Genomic DNA, 23,443 nt, shown 5'->3' with positions numbered 1-23,443 from the left:
CGGCGACCCGCAACGTACGGCGTAGGTTCTGCGTTGGTCTGACGCAGAACCATAAATCAGCCTTTACCTCTCACTGCTGCTAACTGCACCGACACGCGCGGCTTTAAACAAAAAAAAAAAGTCAAGTCAAGATGTCTCCAGAGTCTCCAGACACCCCACCTCGTCCTAAAAGAGGAAACAGAGGTCTCCCGGAGGTGTGTCAGGCAGCATGCTGCAGGAACCTCCACAAACGTAATATAACGTCACAGAGGAGCCAGGCATCTGTTGCAGAGTTCCTCATACCTGAATCATCCCCTGAGCTTGATATGGTGTGATACGGGACATATATTATGCTCTTATTTATTGGTCATAATATACAAGTGAAGGTCGGAAAATTAGAATATATTGCTAAACTTAATTAGTTTCAATAAATTCAACTAAAGGTGAAACAAATATATTATTTCCCACTACATGCAAAGTGAGATATTTCAAGCCTTTATTTGTTATAATTTTGATGATTATGGCCCTCAGCTAATGAAAACCCCAAATAAAAAATCTCAAAAAATTTGAATATTTTATGAAATCAATAAAGAATTAAATAATCAAAATTATAACAAATAGTTCAGTGGAGCTCCTCATCACTGAACTTTGAGCAGACCTGTTCGGAGTTCCACACTACAGTTCTGAAAGACAAGGAGCTGCTTGTCTTTTGTCGTTTTGTCATTTAATTTAGGTGTGAAAGGGGGATTCTGGCCATTGTAGAAGTTTAAGATATGATTATCTTGATTTCAAGATTTATTCATGCATGAAGAATTACCCATGATGATGAATGCGTGTTATTATGTTATCAAAATGCATCATTCTTTGCAAAAATTCAGATTTTTTGTGTGTATTCTTGCATTGATAAAAGATGTGATTATGGAGCTTTGAGACCACCAGAATGCACCATTTTGAGTCTATTTTTCAAAATTTTCCGGGGGGGCATGCCCCCGGACCCCCCTAGAGGGTTTGGGCGCGATGCACCCTCACTCGTCCGCGTCAAGAATTTTCCTCTTTTTTTAGGACAAGCTGTTCTGATGCTTGTAAAATATGCTTGCATGTGGCCTGTATAGAATATAATTCCAGGTGTGTTGGAAATGTTTTTGTATTTTGTGTCATACCTTAATGTAACTTTGTTTTAGCCTGCTGTTGATTATGGCACATTCATTCACAAGAAAATTTCACACTGGCACTCCATGTCAAAAAGGTTGCCGACCCCTGCTTTAGAGAATAGAGAATAAAAAAAGTTGCAAGTGCATTTTGTAATAATCTTCTCAAAATGTAATAACTTATTACATAATGCTGCAAAATGTATTACAAAATGCGTTGGGGTAGTTTATTACAAAATGTGGCAGTTTATTTAAAAATGCGGCTTTATTACAAAATTAAATGACAAAGTTATTACATTTTGGACGTTTATTTCAAAATGCACCGTTATTACAAAATGCGGCTCAACAGAGCTGCTGCGCAAGGGTCAAACCCGAGCATTCATCCAATGACTGTGTGTTTGGCTGCAGTGGAACAACCCACTCCAGGTTCAGCTTCATAAGCTGCAGGAATGAATCAAGTCAAACTTTATTTATAAAGCACCTTTCATACATAAAATGCAACAGAAAGTGCTTTACATAAAACAAATAAACAGAAAACGTATTAATGCCCTTCCCCCCTCCCCCCTCCGCCCTCCCCGCACACACACAGACACACACGCAGATACACGGTGCAGACATGGCTGAGCACTGAGGATCCAGGTGAGGAAACGGTATCAGGGATCCATCCACACCAGGATGGCTTCATATGAGAAGGAAGTCGCGTCTGTGACTGTGATAAGATTCTGAACTTCACGTTCAGGCGCATACATAGTCAATGAAATGTAAAAACAACAGTACATATTTGACCACTTATTTTTTGACATTTTAAAGGAAGCTGAGATTCCCTTGTAGTCTTAGAGGAATCGCCAATACTGAGGAGAGAATTAAAAATCTAGACGGCGATAAGTCGTTGTCACTTCAGACAAAGGCCTATTGAGACAGACAAGCATTCCTTTCTAATTGCTTGACAAAGGCCCAATCCCAATTCCCCTTCACTCGCCCTTCTTTTCTTCCCTACCCCCTAAAAAAGAAGGGGGAGATTTTAGGGCACTTGAAATCTAGGGCACTTGGCCCAGGTGCTTGTCCCAATACCCCCACTCCCCCTCGTTTTCATCCCTACCCTGATCAGGAAGCAGAGAGCCAAAAGCTGTTTTAATTTCAGCTGTAGCGCTGTTAATATGCCACTTTATTAAAGGAGCTTGAGGCTCCTTTTAAGAAATGAGACTCTCTAGCGCCACCCTTCACCACGACGGCCGTTGGGGGTACTGCAGCCAACAGTGAAGCCGGCACGGGAGAACGGGGAGAACGTGCATGCAGCGTCATGTGACGTCACATCCGCAGGACAGCGCGGGAAATTCGGGACCGAATTGCAGCACATTTTGCAGCACACAGCCTGTTCAAGGCAAAGGAGAGATACACTACAGGGCTCATTCTTTTGGGTTTGGAACGCTTCATCTGACATTATTACTAGAAAACTTAAAATGTATACGGATTTTTTTCATAAATCCTGCCACAATCCGGCCTCAAGCTCCTTTAAGTTTTAATATTTTTTCAGGCATAAAAGTAACCTTTAAGATCCCCAACCGGGGCTCAGTTTATCCAAATAACGCCTGTTAAGAAATTTGACTCAACGTTTTCGGAGATAAGAGCCGCCCCCCCGGGGAGCAGCAGCAGCTCACAGCCGAGACGTGATCGCTGGGTCAACCCAGCGAGGTCGTCCCGGGAGAGAAACCTGCAGCTCTGTTGAGAATTACGCTGGCTGAAATAAATCATTTAGGAAGATGTTGGTTTAATAGATGAAATCTATCAGTTGTAGCTACGCCTGTTAAGAAATTTGCTCCGAAATGTCGAGATTTCTGTCATAATAAGATACAGAAAGCCCATTCTGACCTGCTGATCTGCAAAGCGCAGACCTCCCGTGGTTTTCCCATTCATGTGCCTGTGCTGCCGTGGCGCAACAGCGGGCCGCTCTGCAGGCGAGCTCGGCTGCACCAGAGGCCGCATGCTGCGGTGAATTTAACTTTTTTTTTTCCTCCCGCACTAAGATATTTGCGGAGAAAGAATCTCTGTGGACCTCATGTGATCACTATCACATCTCGGTTGAGGATGCTCAATTCACTCTGAATTAATTCACCAACTGCGTCGGAAGGTAGTGTTATAAGAGTGGCGTGGTTCCTTTAAGGGACGGGGCAGCGTGTGCGTGTGTGGGAGAGCAAGAGAGAGAGAGAGAGAGCGGCGTGGAGAAGGAACGCTGTGTTCGAGTGACTGGGAAAACAGCAAGCAGAAAAGTTAGTTAAGCCGGAAAAGTGCAGTGTAAACGTTGTTGGCCTTATGAATAAAACCTGCAGCATTCGAGACGAAGTGGAGTTCCCGTAATAAAGAAATCAGATTTTTGATGTTATTTTTATTTTGAAGATAAAAACAACAAACTGGAACGTGAATAACGTGCCCCTTATATGGGCAACAAACAGTGAAATAAAACGCAACGCAGCGGTTTTCACACATTACTTAATCAACGACTGCACTGCTACATATGCTAATAAACGAGCTGTACCTGAAAAACGGGACCCGATCTGGCAACCTGGTTTTCCTCACTTTGCTCTGGTTTGGTTGAGTCTGATATATAGCCTTATTAATTATTAATAAAAAAAATTGTATTATTGAATATACCGTATTTTCACGACCATACGGCGCACCGTGTGAAAAGGCGTACCCTCAGTTTTGTGTGTAATTTTTGGTTTTAAAACACGGAGCTGCACACACGCGCGCGGCAAAACACACGCGCGCGCGGCAAAACACACGCGCGCGCGGCAAAACACACGCGCACAAGCGTGCTTATTTAAAAATAGAGCGGGAGCAAAACTTAGTTTGATTGTACTTTATTTCAGTTTTTACATTAATCAAACCCTTCAAAGTCCTCATCCTCCGTTTCTGCATTAAAGAGCTCCGCTAATTCAGCTGCGCCAGTCCGAATTTCCTCGGTGTCAGTCACTTTCTGTGCCGTGCGGCCCCTCGGAAATGCCGGCTATGCAAAAGCCCGAACAACAGTCCCAGCAGACAGGTTAGCCCACGCATGATGTGTGAAAAAAAAAAAAACACCGGGTCGCCGCACATAGACCTGTCTCAGCCACTTGATCATCATCCCTTCATCCAGCCAACTCTTTTCATTTGCCTTTATAATGACTCCGGCTGGAAACGTCTTATGCAAAGTTTTTCTTTTAAAAATCACCCTAGGCGTTTCTGTCCATCAGTGTGGCAGGCAAGCGCAACATAAATGACGACTTTTCATACCCGTTGTGTGGATCTCCACCACGCTGGTCTTGTCTCTCCACGGCGCGGGTCCCGTCTTTCGCGCCGCGAAACACACACACGCGCATGTCGGGGATCTGGTACCGGGGTTTGTAACCGACAGATATCGCTGAAAATCTCGGAGGGTGAAGCTGATCCGACCTGGGACGGAGTCCAGAAATCCCAGCTCCCAAAGCAGCCGGGAACCAGGAAAATTTAGCCCGAGATCGCTGAGTCGCCGCCCCGCATCCCCACGGCGGAGGATCCGGGGTTCCTAACCGGAGGTTCTGAGCGGCGGATCCCGGTCCAACCCGCCGGGGAATGACGGGGCTCTGACCCAGGACTGGTAGCAGAGGCTCCCGGGGAAAGACCACCGGCATTTCAGCCGGTGGTCTTTCCGCCAGCGGCAGATAAAATCATGAAGGACCCCTCCCACATACTTCATCCCGCATTCCAGTGGCTCCCCTCCAGGAGGCGCCTGCGCTGTGTCGCCTGCAGGACTGAGAGGAGGAGGGCTACTTTTGTCCCCAAAGCTATCCTGCTTTTTAATTCCAGCTGCTAAACTCCATCCCCCACATCCACAGTCGTCGCCCCCCCCCCTGGACTACTCTATACTCCTGTTGGACTGTTTACATCCACTGTCGACACTTTGCATTGACACTTTATATTTTTACTTAGACCACTACAGTCACTTTGTTGTAGATTTTTTTGACATTCGTATATTTATATATTTTTTGCACATAAGGAGACATGCCCTGGGGCCTCATTTAAAATGGACTGCGTAGGAGTCATACTAAAAGTGCACGTACGCTCAAAAGCCGAAAATGCCGGGCGCAAAAAAAAATCTGGATCAATAAAACCATGTGCACGCAGATTTGCACGCAACGTTCCTTTATGAATCACAGACCTGCGCAGCTGAATCCGCCTCTAATCCCGCCCTCTACACGCCCATAAATGCATATGGATGAGCCTACTGAGCATGCGCAGTGGCTTCCTGCAGCCTGTTTGGCGTCAGAATGAATTAGAAGTAGCAGCCACCGTGACACTGACTTTCACGGAGACAGAGATGTTGTAGATGATGTGGAGGACAGGAAAACCACATTATTTGGTGGTCACAGTAAAAGTTAGAATAACTATATAAATAGTATACAATAAAATAAAGCGAGTGAGTGGCAGCACGCCGTTGCTGCGCTAAACGCCGTGAGTTCCCCGGCGCAACAGGGGGACACACGTCCCCCCGTCTCTTCAAAATAATGTTTTTTTCCCCCTTACTTTTTACAGTTTAAAAACTAACGGTAGGCTCAGCCTTAAATTGCAAATTACCAAAACACTGTATGAAAGCGATACGAAAACGGCCCCGCAGCCCCGCTTCACCCCCCGCTCCCCCTCCTCCTACCTCCCCTCAGAGCTGCTCAGGTTTATGGTTCTGCGTTACACCAATGCAGAGCCTACGGCGTAGGTGCGCGTCGCCGCGTACCCTACGCCGTAGGCTCTGCGTCGTTTTAACGCGGGACCCTAATTTAGGCACCATACACCCGCACGTAAAGGTTTCACGCGCGCGTAAAACTCATGTAAAAAAAAATCTGAGTCCCTTTAGGGGCTCCGTGGGGCTCCCTAAACGCAGCCCCTCATTTGTTCTGTCCTAAAGCGGGTGAAGAAGAGGCTGCAGCTCCAGCAGAGTCCTGACTGACTGAGCTTCACACAGAGGAACACGATCAGCGCCATTTTATTTTATTTTATTATATTAAGTCTGATATATGTTGTGATATGTGATGACATTATTAAGAGTATGACATGAATCTGGCTTCATTTCACCACCTCAATCCCTGCGTCGCCAGTTCCCCGTGTCTTAAGTAAATTCTTACGGGAGGGTCCGAGTTGCCGTAAAGATAAGCAGATTTTTCGGTTAGTTTTTTCTTTTTAGATCCGAGGATTTGCGTAGAAGGTGGCTTCCGCAACTTTCAGGCGCTTTTTCTGCGCAAGCAAGCTTTATAGATGAGGCCCCTGTTCATTTTATTCTATTTTATTTCTTGCTCTATTTGATCATTTCAACGTCTTGCTGCTCAGTTGTCCTGCAATTGCCCCTCGGGGATGAATAAAGTTTTCTGAATCTGAATCATGTGGAAACTGTGGCATAACTTGCCCGGCGCTGCCGTCCGCTCTTGGTGAAGCTGTGCTCCCCCTCAGTCATCCATCTCTCCCACGCCGCCCGCAGCCTCACCTTGAACGGCCGGTTCACACCGACATCCAGCGGTTGGAGTTCCTTCGTCAGACCTCCCGGAATAACAGCCAGCACAGCGTGTTTTTAACTTCTTTTTTTACACTATCTGTGAGATGGGCGCGCATAGAATCACAGACCAGCAGCGAGGGGGATGTGTGGACAAAACCACCAGGTCGCCGCATATAGACCTGCTTCAGCCACTCGATCATCATCCCTTCACCCATCCAGCCCTTTTCATTCGCCTTTATTATGATTCCGGCTAGAAAAGTCTCTTTAGGCAACGTTTTTCCTTTAAAAATGACCATCGGCGGCAGTTTTCGTCCATCAGCGTGGCAGGCAAGCACAATGGTAAATGAGGACTTCTCATGCCCCGTTGTGCGGATCCCGACCGTGCTGGCTCCCGTCCGCTCCACCGTGTGTTTCATCGGGATGTCGAACTTCAGCGGCACCTCGTCCATGTTCGTGATGTGGCTGGGGTGGATGTGTTTCTCGGTTATGTGTCGGCTACAGAATGAGTGGAAGCTCTCCATCTTTTCCAAGTAATCTGCCGGGCGCTGCTGCGCTACTGTTGTCCTGGCCCGGATGGAAAGATGGCACCGCTTCATGAACCGAAAACACCAGGACGGACCTCCATGAAAATGTTCAATTTCCATCTCCTCCGCCAGCGCTACTGCTTTCCGTTGATACGCTCCTTCCACTCGCTCTTTGCTCGATCACCCACCGCTCCAATCTTTCCTCCAAGTCCGGCCATCTCGCCTTGTGTCCGCGGAAGCTCAGCTGCGTTTTCTTCACCTGCCGCAATTCGTTTTCCAGCTTCCTCCACTTGCGAACCATAGACTCGTTGATGTTAAATTCTCTCGCGGCTGCTCGATTCCCATGTTCCTCCGCGTAGCTCATCGCCTTCAGTTTGAACTGTGCTTCATAAGCGTGTCTCTGTGCCATCTTCAGGGTTGTTAAGACAACAATGTTCTGCGTGAAGCACAAACCTGTCCCTTTATACACCCCCCCTTCCCCCTCAATCACGTCCGCAAACCACGGGTGCTTCACACCCCCCCCCTTCCCCCTTTAACGTCTGTGGATGGTCTCATTGACGTCCGCAACTCACGGGGGCTTCACCCACCCCCTTCTCTTTTTACCGTTCTCATGGTGGCCGGCCTAACATTACCGTAATTCAGGTAATAGATACGGCGCACCGTTTCATAAGGCGCCCGGCACATTTAAAAAAAAAAATGCCAAGGAAAAAAAAAAAAAAAAAAAAGCCTTTTTTTTCTCCACGAAAGAAAAGTTGATCAAGCGGGCACTCCAAAGTACCCCCTGACTGAGTTAGATTTAACAGGAACATTCAACAGTAGTTTGCAGGTCTGAATTTAATGTAGATTTCTAATAAATTAGTGTCCAAAGGGAAGGAAATCTGCACACTTGTCTGTATAAGATTGTGACGTAATCCACTAAGAGAAGTTGGAATTGAGTATTTGTGTCAGGAGTGACCAATGGTGTTGTAGCTGTTTGCCCGTGATTAGAATCTTCTCAGATGTGGTTGTTAATGAATAAAGTGCTTCAAGTTATGTGAACACAATTGTAAAATTAGATGAGTGTCGGTAATTTTGCTCATGCCGAACTGTTAGTGAGTTAAAGTGAGTTATGAGCCTGGTCCTGCTCAAGGTCTCTTCCCTCCTAAAGGGGAGTTTTTGCCTGCCATTGTTTATGTAATAATTGCTCGGGGTTTATGTTTGTGTTCTGGATCTCTGGGAAGCGTCTAGAGACAACGGTTGTATTAGACGCTATATAAATAAAATTGAATTGAATTGAAAATTGAATTAAAGGCTTGATTATAATCCTGCTGATTTAGACTTTTTGTATTATTCTGCAGCAGGAAAACTCCGGCATCACATGCCAGACTGGAACGCCTCGCCATGGTTAATTAAAAAGGAGGCGCAAATAAGATTAAGTGATATGGATGGACTAGAAGTGAAATAGATTCGACCGTTTTTTTGTTGTTGTTGTTGTTTTTGTTTGTTTTCTCAGTGTTCCAGTGCATCCTGACAGTTAAATTTGGTTTGATGGTCACTGATTGCCCAGGGCGATGATGGAACATGCACTGTGATGTACACTGGAGAGCAGAACTGGGTGACGATCCCAGTTAGCAAATGTTGTTTGTGTGTAAACTAATCTTGTGCGTCTTATGAAGTTTTGTATGATGCAGGAGTGACCTGGTGGAAACTACTGATGGGAACCAGACCAACTGGAGATGGCTCTGAACTACGGGTTCCGCCTAAGACGTGGTGGTGCCGGATTCGGGGTCCTGTAATCGACACCGGTCGGGGTTCGGCTGAGGCTCTGGCGCGCACAGGTGTGGTGTGGACGGTGAGGATGCCAGTCCTGCCATCATGCCATCACACACGACGGAGACGCGCATGGTGTGGCACCCTCCTTGGAGGAGCTGGAGCTGTTCTGGGCGTGTCCAACGCTTTCGATGGGGGATGACCGGAACCGCGTTGTCGAGTGCTGGGAGGTCACCCTCAGGCGCCGTCCATTCCCTTGGACAGGGGATGCTGAAGGTGACGAGGAGGAGGACGAGGAGGAAGAGGATGAGAAGAGACTGCCAGTATAATAAATGGAATGTTGAACTGTCTGATATGGCTAGTGACGTGTTTGTAAACGTTTCTAATGTTTACTGTTTAGCATTAGTAATACTCTCTGGATCCGCGTATAAATGGGTCCAGATGAATGTGTGTGTAGGTGCCAATCTGTAAGTTTTATGTCTTGACTGGTTTTTGAAGAATATGATTTGAAGGCTTGTGATATGACAGATAAGGAGGTTGCCTGTATGACTAAGAATAGATATCATGATCCATGTGTTGCTGGAAACACGGTGCTATGTGAAAGGTTTTCGCAGACACCGTTCTCTGGATGTTTGAGGGATGCGTACACCTGGCACTGGAACAACCAGACCTTTAGACTTACAAATTTCACGTCAGAACGCCATCTGACGGGGGTCCAATGGAAGGCACCGAGTTTGCCTTGGACTATCTCCCTGGACAGGTTCAGGTGCGCACTGAATCAGTCTACGGAGCTAAAACAAATTATTAAGTCCCGTGGGTCTAACGTGTCCAGACTCCTCGTGTCGACCCTCATCACCGGTGGAGAGGTGGTACATGCCGCTAAGGTGATAGAGCAGAATAGCGCACATCATTGGTGGGATATCTTTTCAGGAATGTCTGCAACGGCTAGGACACATGTGGCACCTCCACTGTTAATATTGGTTGTTGTATTCTGTGTGCTTACCATGTGTAATAAAGTTTGCATGCCACTATATTCAAAATGCATGTAGATGGTACAGGTTTAGTGGACGTAGGGGAGAAGAGAAGGCACCTTTGATGATTACCATGGTAATTGATGTTTGTTTTTGAATTAAGGACGTTTCCAGGCGAAGAGGTGGAATGAGAGACGGAGTATGTTTGATGTCCTGGAATGCCCTTAATTCAACTTTTCATATTAATTATGCTATGCTTGTTGCTCATGTATTATGCTTGTTTTTGAATTAGGACATTTTCAGGCCAAGAGGTGGAATGAAGGGAGAAAAAATATGTTTTGTGTCCTGAAGATGTCCTGAATTCCCAAAACACAGTCTGCACCTGCTGTTTAGTATTATTGTAAACTGTGAGAGAAGCGCTTGGTTCGCACGGGAGAACTCCGCGGTTTCCGGTTTCCAGTTTCCGCGAGAAAGGTATAAAAGACAGGGAAGCCGGAAGTCCAGTGAGAGTCTGCTGTCGGTCTGCCGGTCGGAGTGACGCCCAGCCGGGGTTTCTGATGGCTGCCTCTGCCTGGACTGATGGCTCTCCCAGTCCTCTGTGTTAAGGTGAGAGTTTATCAAGCCCTAGCCCCTATGTGATTGTATGTTGCTCTGTCATTTGTGGCGGGGTAACCTGACACAGAATTATCCTAGCAAACGAGTAATTGCTCAGCCATTTGCGGGGGATAACCCGACAAATTATCCTAGCAAACTGCTGGTTTTGTGTGTACTGCTGTCTGCGGGGGGTGACTTGGCCCGTTATCCTAGCAAACTACTTTTGTGTGTTGTCTTCTATGTAAATGCTTGCTTTTTGCTAATAAATGTATTCGTATCTTATAGCAGAAGCGAGTGTGTGCCTGATTCCTTTTTGCACAGCCGACCCCTCCTAGAACCTAATTGAGATTTCTCCCAAAACACCTGGTTTAGGCTCATAGATCAAGCAATTCCTATTTTCATTTGTATTAACTCTGTGACACCTAGAAATACCAGAGGCATAAAAAACAAGTACAGCAATACTTTCTTTCATATACAGTTTCAGAAAATGTATAATACCACCATATTATTTCTATCTTGTGGGTGATTGTGTGCTGGAATTCGTGGGCAGTTAGGATGCTGAAATACCGCAGTCAAGCAGCACGTGGCGAGTTGCCACAACAACGAGTTAGCGAGTCAACTAGCTAACATGGATGTTGCCAGTGCAAATATATGTGGTGGTGTTCATCTCCTCTATTAAGGGTGAGTAACAGTAACAATAATTTTGAAAAGATGAATCATGTGTTTAAGTTAATCAAGTCATTTAAAAAAAATATCAACCAAATTCCTGGATTAAAGTTAAAGGGTTCAGTCAGTGAGAACATCAATGATGTCCGTTTGGGCAGGTTTGTCAAGGGTCTGACAATAGAGAGACTACTGCCCACCAGAGATGCTTTGAGCTTTCATATTCAGCGCGTTCACTTCCAGAGCTTGGTCTGGCGGCAGGCCCATTTGCAGTACCCGGTACTCCCGCCCCCTGAAAATATGGGATGGGAGATGGAGGACAATGTGCTCATTCCTAAACTGATGTTGCTTCCTGCGGTTCCAGATGCCTGTGAGGAGCTAAGGACCTGTGGTTGCACAACTGGATGCAAGACAGCCAGATGCGGTTGCAAACCAAACCCATGCACTGCATCTTGTCAGTGCCAAAAGTCAAGTGACCGTTGCATGAATATGTAGGCCTAAAGCACTGAAGACAAAAATGTGATAGCTCATCACTCACTCATCTGCTTCCGCTTATCCGTTCCCGGGTCGCGGGGGCAGCAAAGTCAGCAGGGATGCCCAGACTTCCTTCACCCCAGACACTTCCTCCAGCTCTTCCGGGGGGAGTCCGAGGCGTTCACAGGCCAGCCGAGAGACATAGTGTCTCCAGCGTGTCCTGGGTCTTCCCCGGGGTCTCCTCTCGGAGGGACATGCCTGGAACACCTCCCTAGGGAGGCTGTCAATCTCTGCTCCATCGTTCCCTCACTCGTGAACAAGACCCCGAGATACTTTAACTACTCCACCTGAGGCAGGACTTCTCCACCCACCCGGAGAAGGCACGCCACCCTTTCCCGATGGAGAACCATGGCCTCGGTTTTGGAGGTGCTGATTCCCATCCCTGCTGCGTCGCACTCGGCCTCAAACCGCCCCAGCACATGCTGAAGGTCCCGGTCCGATGAAGCCAACAGGACAACATCATCTGCAAAAAGCAGAGATGAAATCCTGAGGTTCCCAAACCGGATCCCCTCTGGCCCCTGGCTGCGCCTAGAAATCCTGTCCATAAAAATTATGAACAGGACCGGTGACAAAGGGCAGCCCTGCCGGAGTCCAACATGCACCGGGAACAAGTCTGATCTACTGCCGGCAACGGAACCAAACTCTATAATATAGAGACCAGACAGCCGTTAATAGAGGGCCCCGGACTCCATACTCACTGAGCACCCCCCACAGAATGGCACGAGGGACACGGTCAAATGCCTTCTCCAGAGCCACAAAACACATGTAGACTGGTTGGGCAAATTCCCACGAACCCTCGAGCACCCTGCAGAGGGTATAGAGCTGGTTCAGTGTTCCACGACCGGGACGAAAACCGCATTGTTCCTCCTGAATCCGAGGTTCAACTATCGGCCGTATTCTCCTCTCCAGTACCCTGGCGTAGACTTTCCCGGGGAGGCTGAGAAGTGTGATCCCCCTATAGTTGGAACACACTCTCCGGCCCCCCTTTTTAAACAGAGGGTACACCACCCCGGTTTGCCAATCCAACGGTACTGTCCCCTTCCTCCAAGTCACTGCTCCGGAAGGTTGGAGATCTGCTCATCCGGGTGGACGGCTGCACCATTACACCATCCTCCGAGGTTCGTAATCTGGGCGTCATCTTGGACTCCACCCTCTCCTTCCAGTCACATATCAAGTCGGTCACCAAATCTGCCTTCTATCACCTCAGGAACATCGCACGTCTCCGTCCCTCACTCTCTGACTCTGTGGCAGAAACACTCATCCATGTTTTCATCACCTCCCGACTGGATTATTGTAATGGAGTCCTGTCTGGGGTTCCAAGTAAAACCCTGGACAGGCTCCAGTATGTGCAGAATTCAGCTGCCAGGGTTCTCACCCACACCAAGCCCTGGCAGCACATCACCCCCACCCTCATCCACCTCCACTGGCTACCCGTTAAGTTCCGCATTCAGTACAAACTCCTACTCACCTACAAATCCCTTCACACTCTGGCCCCCCAGTACCTGTCCGACCTCCTTCATCACCACACTCCCTCCCGGAACCTGGTGTTTGTTATGGACAAACTGACTAGCACAGAAGTCCAACACCAAAACACCGCTCGGGTTCAGATCGGGGAGGCCGTTCCTCCCAATCACACCTCTCCAGGTATCACTGTCATTGCCCACGTGAGCGTTGAAGTCCCCCAGTAGAACAATGGAGTCCCCAGTTGGAGCACTATCAAGTACTCCTCCCAGGGACCCCAAGAAGGCCGGGTACTCCACACTGCTGTTCGGCCCGTAGGCACAAACAACAGTGAGAGACCTTTTCCCGACCCGAAGGCGCAGGGAAGCGATCCTCTCGTTCACCGGGGTGAACTCCAACACATGGTGACTGAGCTGAGGGGCTATAACCAAGCCCACACCAACCCGTCCCCTCTCACCCTGGGCAACTCCAGAGTAGTGGAGGGTCCAGCCCCTTTCAAGGAGCTGGGTTCCAGAGCCCAAGCTATGTGTGGAGGTGAGCCCGACTATCTCTAGCCGGTATCTCTCAAACTCAATCACAAGCTCCGGCCCCTTCCCTCCCAGCGACGTGACATTCCATGTCCCCACTGTGAGGGTTTTGGTCCAGGGATCGGGTCGTCGAGGCACCCCGCCACGACTGCTACCCAGCCCACAATGCACCAGCCTTTCATGGACCTTCCTGCGAGTGGTGGGCCTACAGGAAGGCGGGGCCACATCCCTGTTTCGAGCTGAGCCCGGCCGGGTCCCACGGGCACGGTCCTTGATTTATTCCTCCTCATGATTGGCGTTTGTGAACCTCACAAACACCACAAAGCTCAATAGCGCCCCCTAGAAAACTATTCTCTGCCATAACTTTTGAATGGTTTGACATAAAGACTCGTGGGTGGCGTGGGTGACTCGGTATTGAGTCCTTGAGCTTCATTGGTGCAAATTAGCCCCTCCCCTTCTTCTGATTGGTCGATATGTGATAGTCCGATAACTTTGACATAGAATCGTGGGTGGTGTCATCGGATTTAGTTTTGAGTCCTTCACCTTTATTGCTGAAAAATGCTGCTTTATGCCAATGTTTATTCAACTTTCCACAAAAAAAGCTTTAGATCTGAATGTAACATTCCTTCATAAATACAAACACAATGTAGTCATGTAAAATTGTAATGTAAAACAATGAACCATATGCATCACAAACTATGGATGAAAATAAAAGGCTCAAAGAATATATCCCCTTCTCCTAAGCGGGATCAAAACAGGGGGATACAAAAAGTAAATTACAAACAAATAAAGTGCACATGTAACAGCAGGGAGTAACTCAACCTATAAAGTGCAGCCGTTTCCTCACCTGGATCTTCAGCTCAATCAGAAACTCATGGGAATCGCAGTGTGTTTTATGTAAAGCGCTTTGCGTTGCATTTTTTATTTTGTAAGAAAAGCGCTTAACAAATAAAGTTGGATTTGACTGGTCCTTTTTTGCAAGCTGCTCCAGCGTTGTCTGCTTTTGACGAGGGGTGGGGGGGCGGAGTGGAGCGGCGCTCTCTGTTCGTGTGTTTGGCTGTAAGTGGTATTTGAGACTCAACGTACTTCGATAGTAATTCATTTCAAATCAACAGAACATGCAAATTACTTTAGTCGTGTCGAGCGAACCATCTGCATCTTTTTGAAAGTGAACTAGCCGTTCAAAAGTCCCTTTCAATTCTCCATCTTTCAATCCACCATACTTTTCCTCACGCTACGGGTGCCGACGAGCGTCAGAAAGGATATCATGCCTTTTTTTTTTAAATTGTGCGTTAAAAAAATTGACGGCTGGGCCGCTCGTTGGCGCAGTGGGTTAAGCAGCGGCTCATATACCGAGGCTACAGTCCTCCTGCAGCGGTCGCAGGTTCGAATCCCGGCCTGCGCACCTTTGCTGCATGTCATCCCCGATGTCTCTCTCTCTACCCCTTTCATATCTGCAGCTTGAATAAAGGGCCACTAGAGCCCAAAAAAATAAATAAAAATTGACGGCGTTAAGAGGACATTAAGTTAACGCGTTAACTTGGACAGCCCTAACACACACACACACATATATATATATATATATATAAAAAAACATACATATAATTTGTGTTTTTGTTAAAGACAAGAATTTGGACTTTGTCCTTAATAATTTGGTGTTATTGGGAAAGTTCTTCATTCACAAATGTAGATTTTTTTAAGACCAAACCATGAGCTAAAGCTCTTGAGTAATTCCTTGAGTCTTGTTAAAGAAAAGAAAGCCCTTAAACTGTTTTCTTTACTTGAAAGATGATTTAATATGAGATTGCCCTTGAGTAATTTTTTATTTTTTTTTATGTTGTACAATAATTAGATTCTCAGTGTATATTTTGCAATACTGATGTTGCTCAACCCAAGGCAAAAGTTTGTAATTCTGATATGTGCCTTGTTTGTTTGTATCTATGTTTCAATAATAAAAAAACATATTGTGGTGTAAAACTAAGTTAAGGATTAAAGTGAAGATTGTGTATGAATTAGCAGGAAACATCAAGATGAGAATATGTTTTCAGATAGAAAGTTTGGGCAAGTTAACCTGCATGGGGACCTTTCTTCAGCAGAGAGCAGCAGAATCTGGGCAAAGGAAACGGCGCCAGCGACCTCCGTCGTCACTTGTGTCCAGCTGGTATCAGACCGGGAACAGCGCCACTCGCGGCCACAGCCAGAACTGCAGGTCGCGTACGCGTTCACTGTCTTTTTGAGAACGTGCACGTCCACGCGCCAAATGAACGCAGGATACGTGTGACGACAACGACGCGTACGCGTTCTGAACTGCAAGTAGAACTGAGCCCTAACTGATGACGGTTGGATTTTTCCTGATGTTGGTCCTCAAAGGCCTTCAAGAAAGCAGCTCAACGTGAAGTCAAGAGACTAAACTGTGGTGTTTGTTTCAAGATAACGGAGCCTGGAAGCAGGTTTACCTTCCTCTTCCTCAGCTTGGAGTCGTTGAGCTCCTCCTTGTCGGTAATTTCCTGCTTGGGCAGCGGCGGCAGAAGTTCCAGCTCCCTCTCCTTGGCTTCTCTCGGCAGCTGCTCGGCGATGATCTGCACCTCGGCAGGAGCTTCGTTCTTCACCTGAAACACCACAAACACCCTGAAATCTCCATCCACTTTTATGCTCCCTGTGTCTTTTCAGAATCCAAAGAATTGAAAGGACAATCAGGATCTTGTGTTTCATGCCGTCATCCTGAGTCAAAAAAAGCAGTAGTGCCAAGTAATCTAGCAAAACCAAAGCTGGAGTTATGATGGGAGACATTCCTTGGTTTGAGGATTTGAAACACGCCACTCCTTTTAAGAGTTCCACCTCCGACCAAACGGGACAACTAATCACAACAATGTTCATGCTGCTGCTGTAAGACAACGGAAACCTCCAATGGGTCAAAGAAAGAAATAAAAACAAACCCAGTAAAACCCCTTTTCCACCAAACCTGGGATTTCTGTTCCCACTTACAAACAACTGGTTAACAAAAGGTTAATGTTTGCATATCGTTGTGATTGATTAAGAATCAGGTCCATTTCAGTGATGCTGATATACGGTGTAATCTGATTACTATAATGGTAAATAATGTAATTTCAATCTTCTTTTAAAGATTTTTTGTGGCTCTAGTGGCCATTTATTCAAGTGTCAGACAGGAAGGGGGTAGAGAGAGAGAGAATGGGGATGACGCGCAGCAAAGGTGCAGGCCGGCAGCAGCTGCAGCGGATCATCCGCTCTAACGAGAAGCTGATTGGCTGCAATCTTCCATCTGTCCAGGACCTGCAGCCTCCAGGACCTGCAGGACCTGCAGCCTCCAGGACCCTGAAACCTCCAGGACCCTGAAACCTCCAGGACCCTGAAATCTCCAGGACCTGCCGCCTCCAGGACCCTGAAACCTCCAGGACCCTGAAACCTCCAGGACCCTAAAACCTCCAGGACCTGCAGCCTCCAGGACCTCCAGGACCCTAAAGCCTCCAGGACCCTAAAACCTCCAGGACCCTGAAACCTCCAGGACCTGCAGCCTCCAGGACCCTGAAACCTCCAGGACCCTAAGACCTCCAGGACTCTAAAGCCTCCAGGACCCTGCAGCCTCCAGGACCCTGAAGCCTCCAGGACCCTGCAGCCTCCAGGACCCTGCAGCCTCCAGGACCCTGCAGCCTCCAGGACCCTGAAACCTCCAGGACCCTGAAACCTCCAGGACCCTGCAGCCTCCAGGACCCTGAGGCCTCCAGGACCCTGCAGCCTCCAGGACCTGCAGCCTCCAGGACCTGCAGCCTCCAGGACCCTGAAACCTCCAGGACCCTAAAACCTCCAGGACCTGCAGCCTCCAGGACCTCCAGGACCCTAAAGCCTCCAGGACCCTAAAACCTCCAGGACCCTGAAACCTCCAGGACCTGCAGCCTCCAGGACCCTGAAACCTCCAGGACCCTAAGACCTCCAGGACTCTAAAGCCTCCAGGACCCTGCAGCCTCCAGGACCCTGCAGCCTCCAGGACCCTGCAGCCTCCAGGACCCTGAAACCTCCAGGACCCTGCAGCCTCCAGGACCCTGCAGCCTCCAGGACCCTGCAGCCTCCAGGACCCTGAAACCTCCAGGACCCTGAAACCTCCAGGACCTGCAGGACCTGCAGCCTCCAGGACCCTGAGGCCTCCAGGACCCTGCAGCCTCCAGGACCTGCAGCCTCCAGGACCTGCAGCCTCCAGGACCCTGAAACCTCCAGGACCTGCAGGACCTGCAGCCTCCAGGACCTGCAGCCTCCAGGACCCTGAAACCTCCAGGACCCTGAAACCTCCAGGACCCTGAAACCTCCAGGACCCTGAAACCTCCAGGACCCTAAAACCTCCAGGACCTGCAGCCTCCAGGACCTCCAGGACCCTGCAGCCTCCAGGACCCTAAAGCCTCCAGGACCCTAAAGCCTCCAGGACCCTGAAACCTCCAGGACCTGAAACCTCCAGGACCCTAAGACCTCCAGGACCCTAAGACCTCCAGGACTCTAAAGCCTCCAGGACCCTAAAACCTCCAGGACCCTGAAACCTCCAGGACCCTGCAGCCTCCAGGACCCTAAAACCTCCAGGACCCTGCAGCCTCCAGGACCCTGCAGCCTCCAGGACCCTGCAGCCTCCAGGACCCTGAAACCTCCAGGACCCTGCGGCCTCCAGGACCCTGAGGCCTCCAGGACCCTGCAGCCTCCAGGACCTGCAACCTCCAGGACCCTGCAACCTCCAGGACCCTGCAACCTCCAGGACTCTGCAACCTCCAGGACCTGAAGCCTCCAGGACCCTGAAGCCTCCAGGACCCTGAAGCCTCCAGGACCTGCAGCCTCCAGGACCCTGAAACCTCCAGGACCCTAAAGCCTCCAGGACCCTAAAGCCTCCAGGACCCTAAAACCTCCAGGACCTGCAGCCTCCAGGACCCTGAAACCTCCAGGACCCTGAAACCTCCAGGACCCTGAAACCTCCAGGACCCTAAAACCTCCAGGACCCTAAAACCTCCAGGACCCTAAAACCTCCAGGACCCTGAGGCCTCCAGGACCCTGAAACCTCCAGGACCCTGCAGCCTCCAGGACCCTAAAACCTCCAGGACCCTAAAACCTCCAGGACCCTAAAACCTCCAGGACCCTGAGGCCTCCAGGACCCTAAAACCTCCAGGACCCTGAGGCCTCCAGGACCCTAAAACCTCCAGACCCTGAAACCTCCAGGACCCTGAAACCTGCAGGACCCTGCAGCCTCCAGGACCCTGCAGCCTCCAGGACCCTGCAGCCTCCAGGACCCTAAAGCCTACAGGACCCTAAAACGTCCAGGACCCTAAAACGTCCAGGACCTGCAGCCTCCAGGACCCTAAAACCTCCAGGACCCTAAAACCTCCAGGACCCTAAAACCTCCAGGACCCTGAAGCCTCCAGGACCTGCAGCCTCCAGGACCCTGCAGCCTCCAGGACCCTAAAACCTCCAGGACCCTAAAACCTCCAGGACTCTAAAACCTCCAGGACTCTAAAACCTCCAGGGCCCTAAAACCTCCAGGACCCCGCAGCCTCCAGGACCCTGCAGCCTCCAGGACCCTGCAGCCTCCAGGACCTCCAGGACCCTGAAACCTCCAGGACCCTGAAACCTCCAGGACCCTGAAACCTCCAGGACCCTGAAACCTCCAGGACCCTGGAGCCTCCAGGACCTGGAGCCTCCAGGACCTGCAGCCTCCAGGACCTGCAGCCTCCAGGACCTGCACCCTCCAGGACCTGCAGCCTCCAGGACCTGCAGCCTCCAGGACCTGCAGCCTCCAGGACCTGCAGCCTCCAGGACCTGCAGCCTCCAGGACCCTGAAATCTCCAGGACCCTGAAACCTCCAGGACCCTGAAACCTCCAGGACCTGCAGCCTCCAGGACCTTGGATCATAAAGGGGGGTAGAAACCTGGACCAGTGTTATTCATTCATTCATTCATTCATTATCTTACCCGCTTTATCCCTTGCGTGGTCACGGGGGTCTGCTGGAGCCTATCCCAGCTCATTTTAGGTGAGAGGCAGGGGTTACACCCTGGACAGGTCACCATCCATCACAGGGCCACACATAGAAACACACAAACCATGCTCACAATCACACTCAGGCTCACACCTACGGGCAATTTTTTAGAATCATCAATTAACCTAGCATGCATGTTTTTGGACTGTGGGAGGAAGCCGGAGTACCCGGAGAAAACCCACGCAAGCACGGGGAGAACATGCAAACAGAAAGGCCCCTGCCGGGCCTGGGAGTCGAACCGGGGACCTTCTTGCTGTGAGGCAACAGTGCTAACCACTAAGCCACCGTGCTGCCCTTTTGGTTATGTGTTATATGTCCTTGAATAATGTTTGAGGATTTATTTATCTGTGCTGTATTTATTTGTGTCGATGGACTGCAGACACACAGTGTGTGTGTGTGTGTGTGTGTAATAAACCAAACAAAGCTCCACCTGAAGTGTATCTATAGTGGGGGAGGGGGGGGAGCAACCCCGCCACCCGCGAGACCAGAGGCCGACAAGGAAGAGCCCGGAACCCAGGCCACCGGCAACCCCACAGAGGGGAGAAGTAGGAGGGAGGCAACCCACCGCCTGCGAGGCCCCCACGGCGCGGAAAGAAGCAGCCAGGGATCCCGCGGCGGCGGACCGCGACCCAGGCAATCCCCGGCCACCCGGTCCGGGCCGGACACGCGGCCAGGAGGCCCTCACCCTTCAGGCCAACGACCCCCACCCGGCAGGGGGCCAGCCTGCCCGGAGAGACAGAGCCGCCCCGGCCGCCGACGCGGGCAGGCGCACCCGTCCCCCACGAAAGTGGCCCTCCAAGACCAGAGGGGCGCCCCGCCGTAGAGGCAGCGGGGGGGACCGGAGACAGGCCCGGAGAGAGGGAACCCCCCAACAAGGCGACACCCGCGCAGGCCCGACAACGGAGGGCCCCAGACCCAGGCATCCCATTCATTCATCCATTCACCTATCCGATACCTATACTAATAATAATATAATATACTATACATAATAATAATAATAATACTAATAATAATACTAATAATAACCATCTTTGTATAATATAATATTGATAAATTATTAAGTTTTTGATGTCCTGCCAATGGAGGCTCAAATCCTCCATGGCAGGACCCTTCCATACCGCATTCTCACCGACACAGACATACAATCACGCACCGTTTCCCCCTCCCCGGGGGGGTCCAGCACCGCCAGAAGGCACCCCAGGCTGCACGGCGGGCCCCGCCAGGCCCGGGTAACCCGACCCACCCGTCCCAGGCCCAGGCCGGTGAGGGAACGCGGGTGATGTGGGACCCCCTCCCGCCCCTTGTGTTGAGTGCATGTGATTAATGCCATAAAAACAGGGAGGAGGGAGGGCCAAGTATCGATTGACACCGACCCCCCCCCCCCCCCCTCCCGAACTATGTGTCCTTGTCAAGTGTATTTATAAAGTGTTGAATGTGCAGTGTCTATTTTGCTGTTAAAACCGTGAGGCGGGGAGTGCCAGGCCCCGCGGGACAGTGCCCCCCACGACCCGGACCCCCCGCCTTTCGCCTATGTGCGTATGAATCGTGTAGGGGGGGCAAGAGGGGGAGCGGAGGCCGAAGCCAGGAAGCAGGACCAGCAAAGCCGGCCCTGATAAGACACCCCCGTCCCCCCACCGGCCGTCCAGTAGACGGGGGCCGGCCCCCCGTCTACATTTAGCATTTAGGTTTTTAATTGCACATGGTCCCTCTCAAATAAGATTTAAGTAAGTAAGTAAACTCTGTGGTCCTGGTCTCGGTTTAGGGGGTCTTGACTCCAAGTTTACCGATGACTGATATGTTTTCTATGCTGTTGACTGCACATTAGTGCCCCCCACACCAACTTTGAAACATGTTTTCTCCAGATTTCCGGCGGTAGAAGAACCCGGATGTGATCAAAGTTCTGCTGAAACAAAAACTAACCAAACTAACCAAAACTCTGACAGAAGTCTGGATTAGGGTCGCCCCGCGTCCCATAAAATACGGAATTGTCCTTTATTTGTGTGTCCACACACACACATCAACACTAAATTTAACAATAATGAACAAAATAAAACACAGGAAACATTAAGGCCAGCAAAATCTTTGTGACCGGACAACAGGACCTGCTGCGTCTGTGCCCATATCTTTATATTATTATTATTATTATTATTATTATTATTATTATTAGTGTGTGCCAGACAGCGGGGAGGACTCGGGCTTCACCTCCAAGGAGGGCTTGGGAATTGGGAATTAAAAGTTGCGTTCCGTATTGAACCAATACGGACATATATTATGCTCTTATTTATTGATGTCATAATATACAGGTGAAGGTCGGAAAATTTGAATATATTGCAAAACGTCATTCGTAGTAAATTTAACTAAAAGGTGAAACAAATATATTATTTCCCACTACATTCAAAGTGAGATATTTCAAGCTTTCATTTGTTATAATTTTTGTGATTATGGCTCACAGTTTATGAAAACCCCAAATAAAAAATAAATTAGAGAATATTTTATGATATCAATAAACAATTCCATCATCAAAATTATAACAAATAAAAGATTTAACATATCTTGCTTTGCATGCAATAAGACTATTAGTTTCACCTTTTAAGTTGAATTATTGAAATAAATGAACTTTTACACCATATTCTAGTTGAATTATTGAAATAAATTAACTTTCACACCATATTCTAGTTGAATTATTGAAATAAATTAACTTTTACACCATATTCTAGTTGAATTATTGAAATACATTGACTTTTACACCATATTCTATTTAAATGATTGAAATAAATTAACTTTTACACCATATTCTAATTGAATTATTGAAATAAATTAACTTTTACACCATATTCTAGTTGTATTCTTGAAAAAAATGAACTTTTACACCATATTATACTTGAATTCTTGAAATAAATGAACTTTTACACCATAATCTAATTTAATTCTTGAAATAAATTAACTTTTACACCATATTCTTCACCTGTATATTCTACATCTGGGCTGATGTGGACATACATACATACATAGGAGGATATTTCAGTTACTGTATGGTTGTCTGTCTCCACAGTCATGAAAGTTCAACGCTATTAAAGCACTTTAAACTTTAAATCAAAGCATTTTGTTTTTTCATATAAAATAAACACATTTTTATGCAGTTTAGAAGTTTTGGGGCTTTTTTTTTTCTCCTGCGCTGCTGAAATCAGGGCGTCCCTTATTTCTATTTCTGAAAGGTGGAAACTCTAGCCTGGATTAAACTAATTAAACTGAATGAATCCATCAATAATAACTTATTCCACTAATCCATATGAATGTGAGCCCGACACCAGCCCCAGTTTGACACAGAAACAGTTTAAAACGCTAAGAATTCATGACTAAAACCCGTGCCCTGTCCAAACCCTGCTTAGCTTAGCTTAGTTTAGCTTCCCTAAGCTACGGGGTTTCGTACCTTCGCCACCTCGGGGATCCGCTGCTTCCCTGCCGCGGTGGACGCCATGATCCTCGGTGTGTTGGGGGTTCGAGCCCCGGAATATCCAACCTGAGCGGGTCAAACAGCAGCTTTTAGCAGCTTAGCAGCGGCTACAACAACAACACGTGGTGCTAACCGCGGCTCCCACAATGCACCGCGGCCCCACCACCTCCAACCACAGATATCGTTATCAAATACAACTTAGGCAATTATGCTATGATACTAACGATACATGGTGGTCTTTATATCTATATCTTTATATATTTATATCTATGTATCGCAGCAGCTCCACAGGGCGTCTACGTTTATATGTCTATGGTTTG

General features: G+C 48.5%; 1 protein-coding gene across 1 annotated transcript in view; it reads right to left on the bottom strand.

The window, feature by feature from the left end:
- The window catches only part of LOC133460767 (zinc finger protein 501-like), a 29,047-nt gene extending 5,784 nt beyond the window's left edge, over positions 1-23,263 (bottom strand). Inside the window, exons 1-2 of the mRNA XM_061741536.1 lie at positions 23,100-23,263; positions 16,104-16,256 (exon numbers count right to left, since the gene is read on the bottom strand). Of these exons, the coding sequence (XP_061597520.1) occupies positions 16,104-16,256; positions 23,100-23,147 (201 nt within the window). The 5' untranslated portion in view covers positions 23,148-23,263. The remainder of the gene's footprint in view (positions 1-16,103; positions 16,257-23,099) is intronic.
- Between the last annotated feature and the right edge of the window lie 180 nt (positions 23,264-23,443).

Source organism: Cololabis saira, chromosome 15 (assembly GCF_033807715.1).
Source record: "Cololabis saira isolate AMF1-May2022 chromosome 15, fColSai1.1, whole genome shotgun sequence".
Classification (NCBI taxonomy): Eukaryota; Metazoa; Chordata; class Actinopteri; order Beloniformes; family Belonidae; genus Cololabis; species Cololabis saira.
Note: the sequence above shows the minus strand (reverse complement) of the source record. Positions and strands in the feature narration are given on the sequence as shown.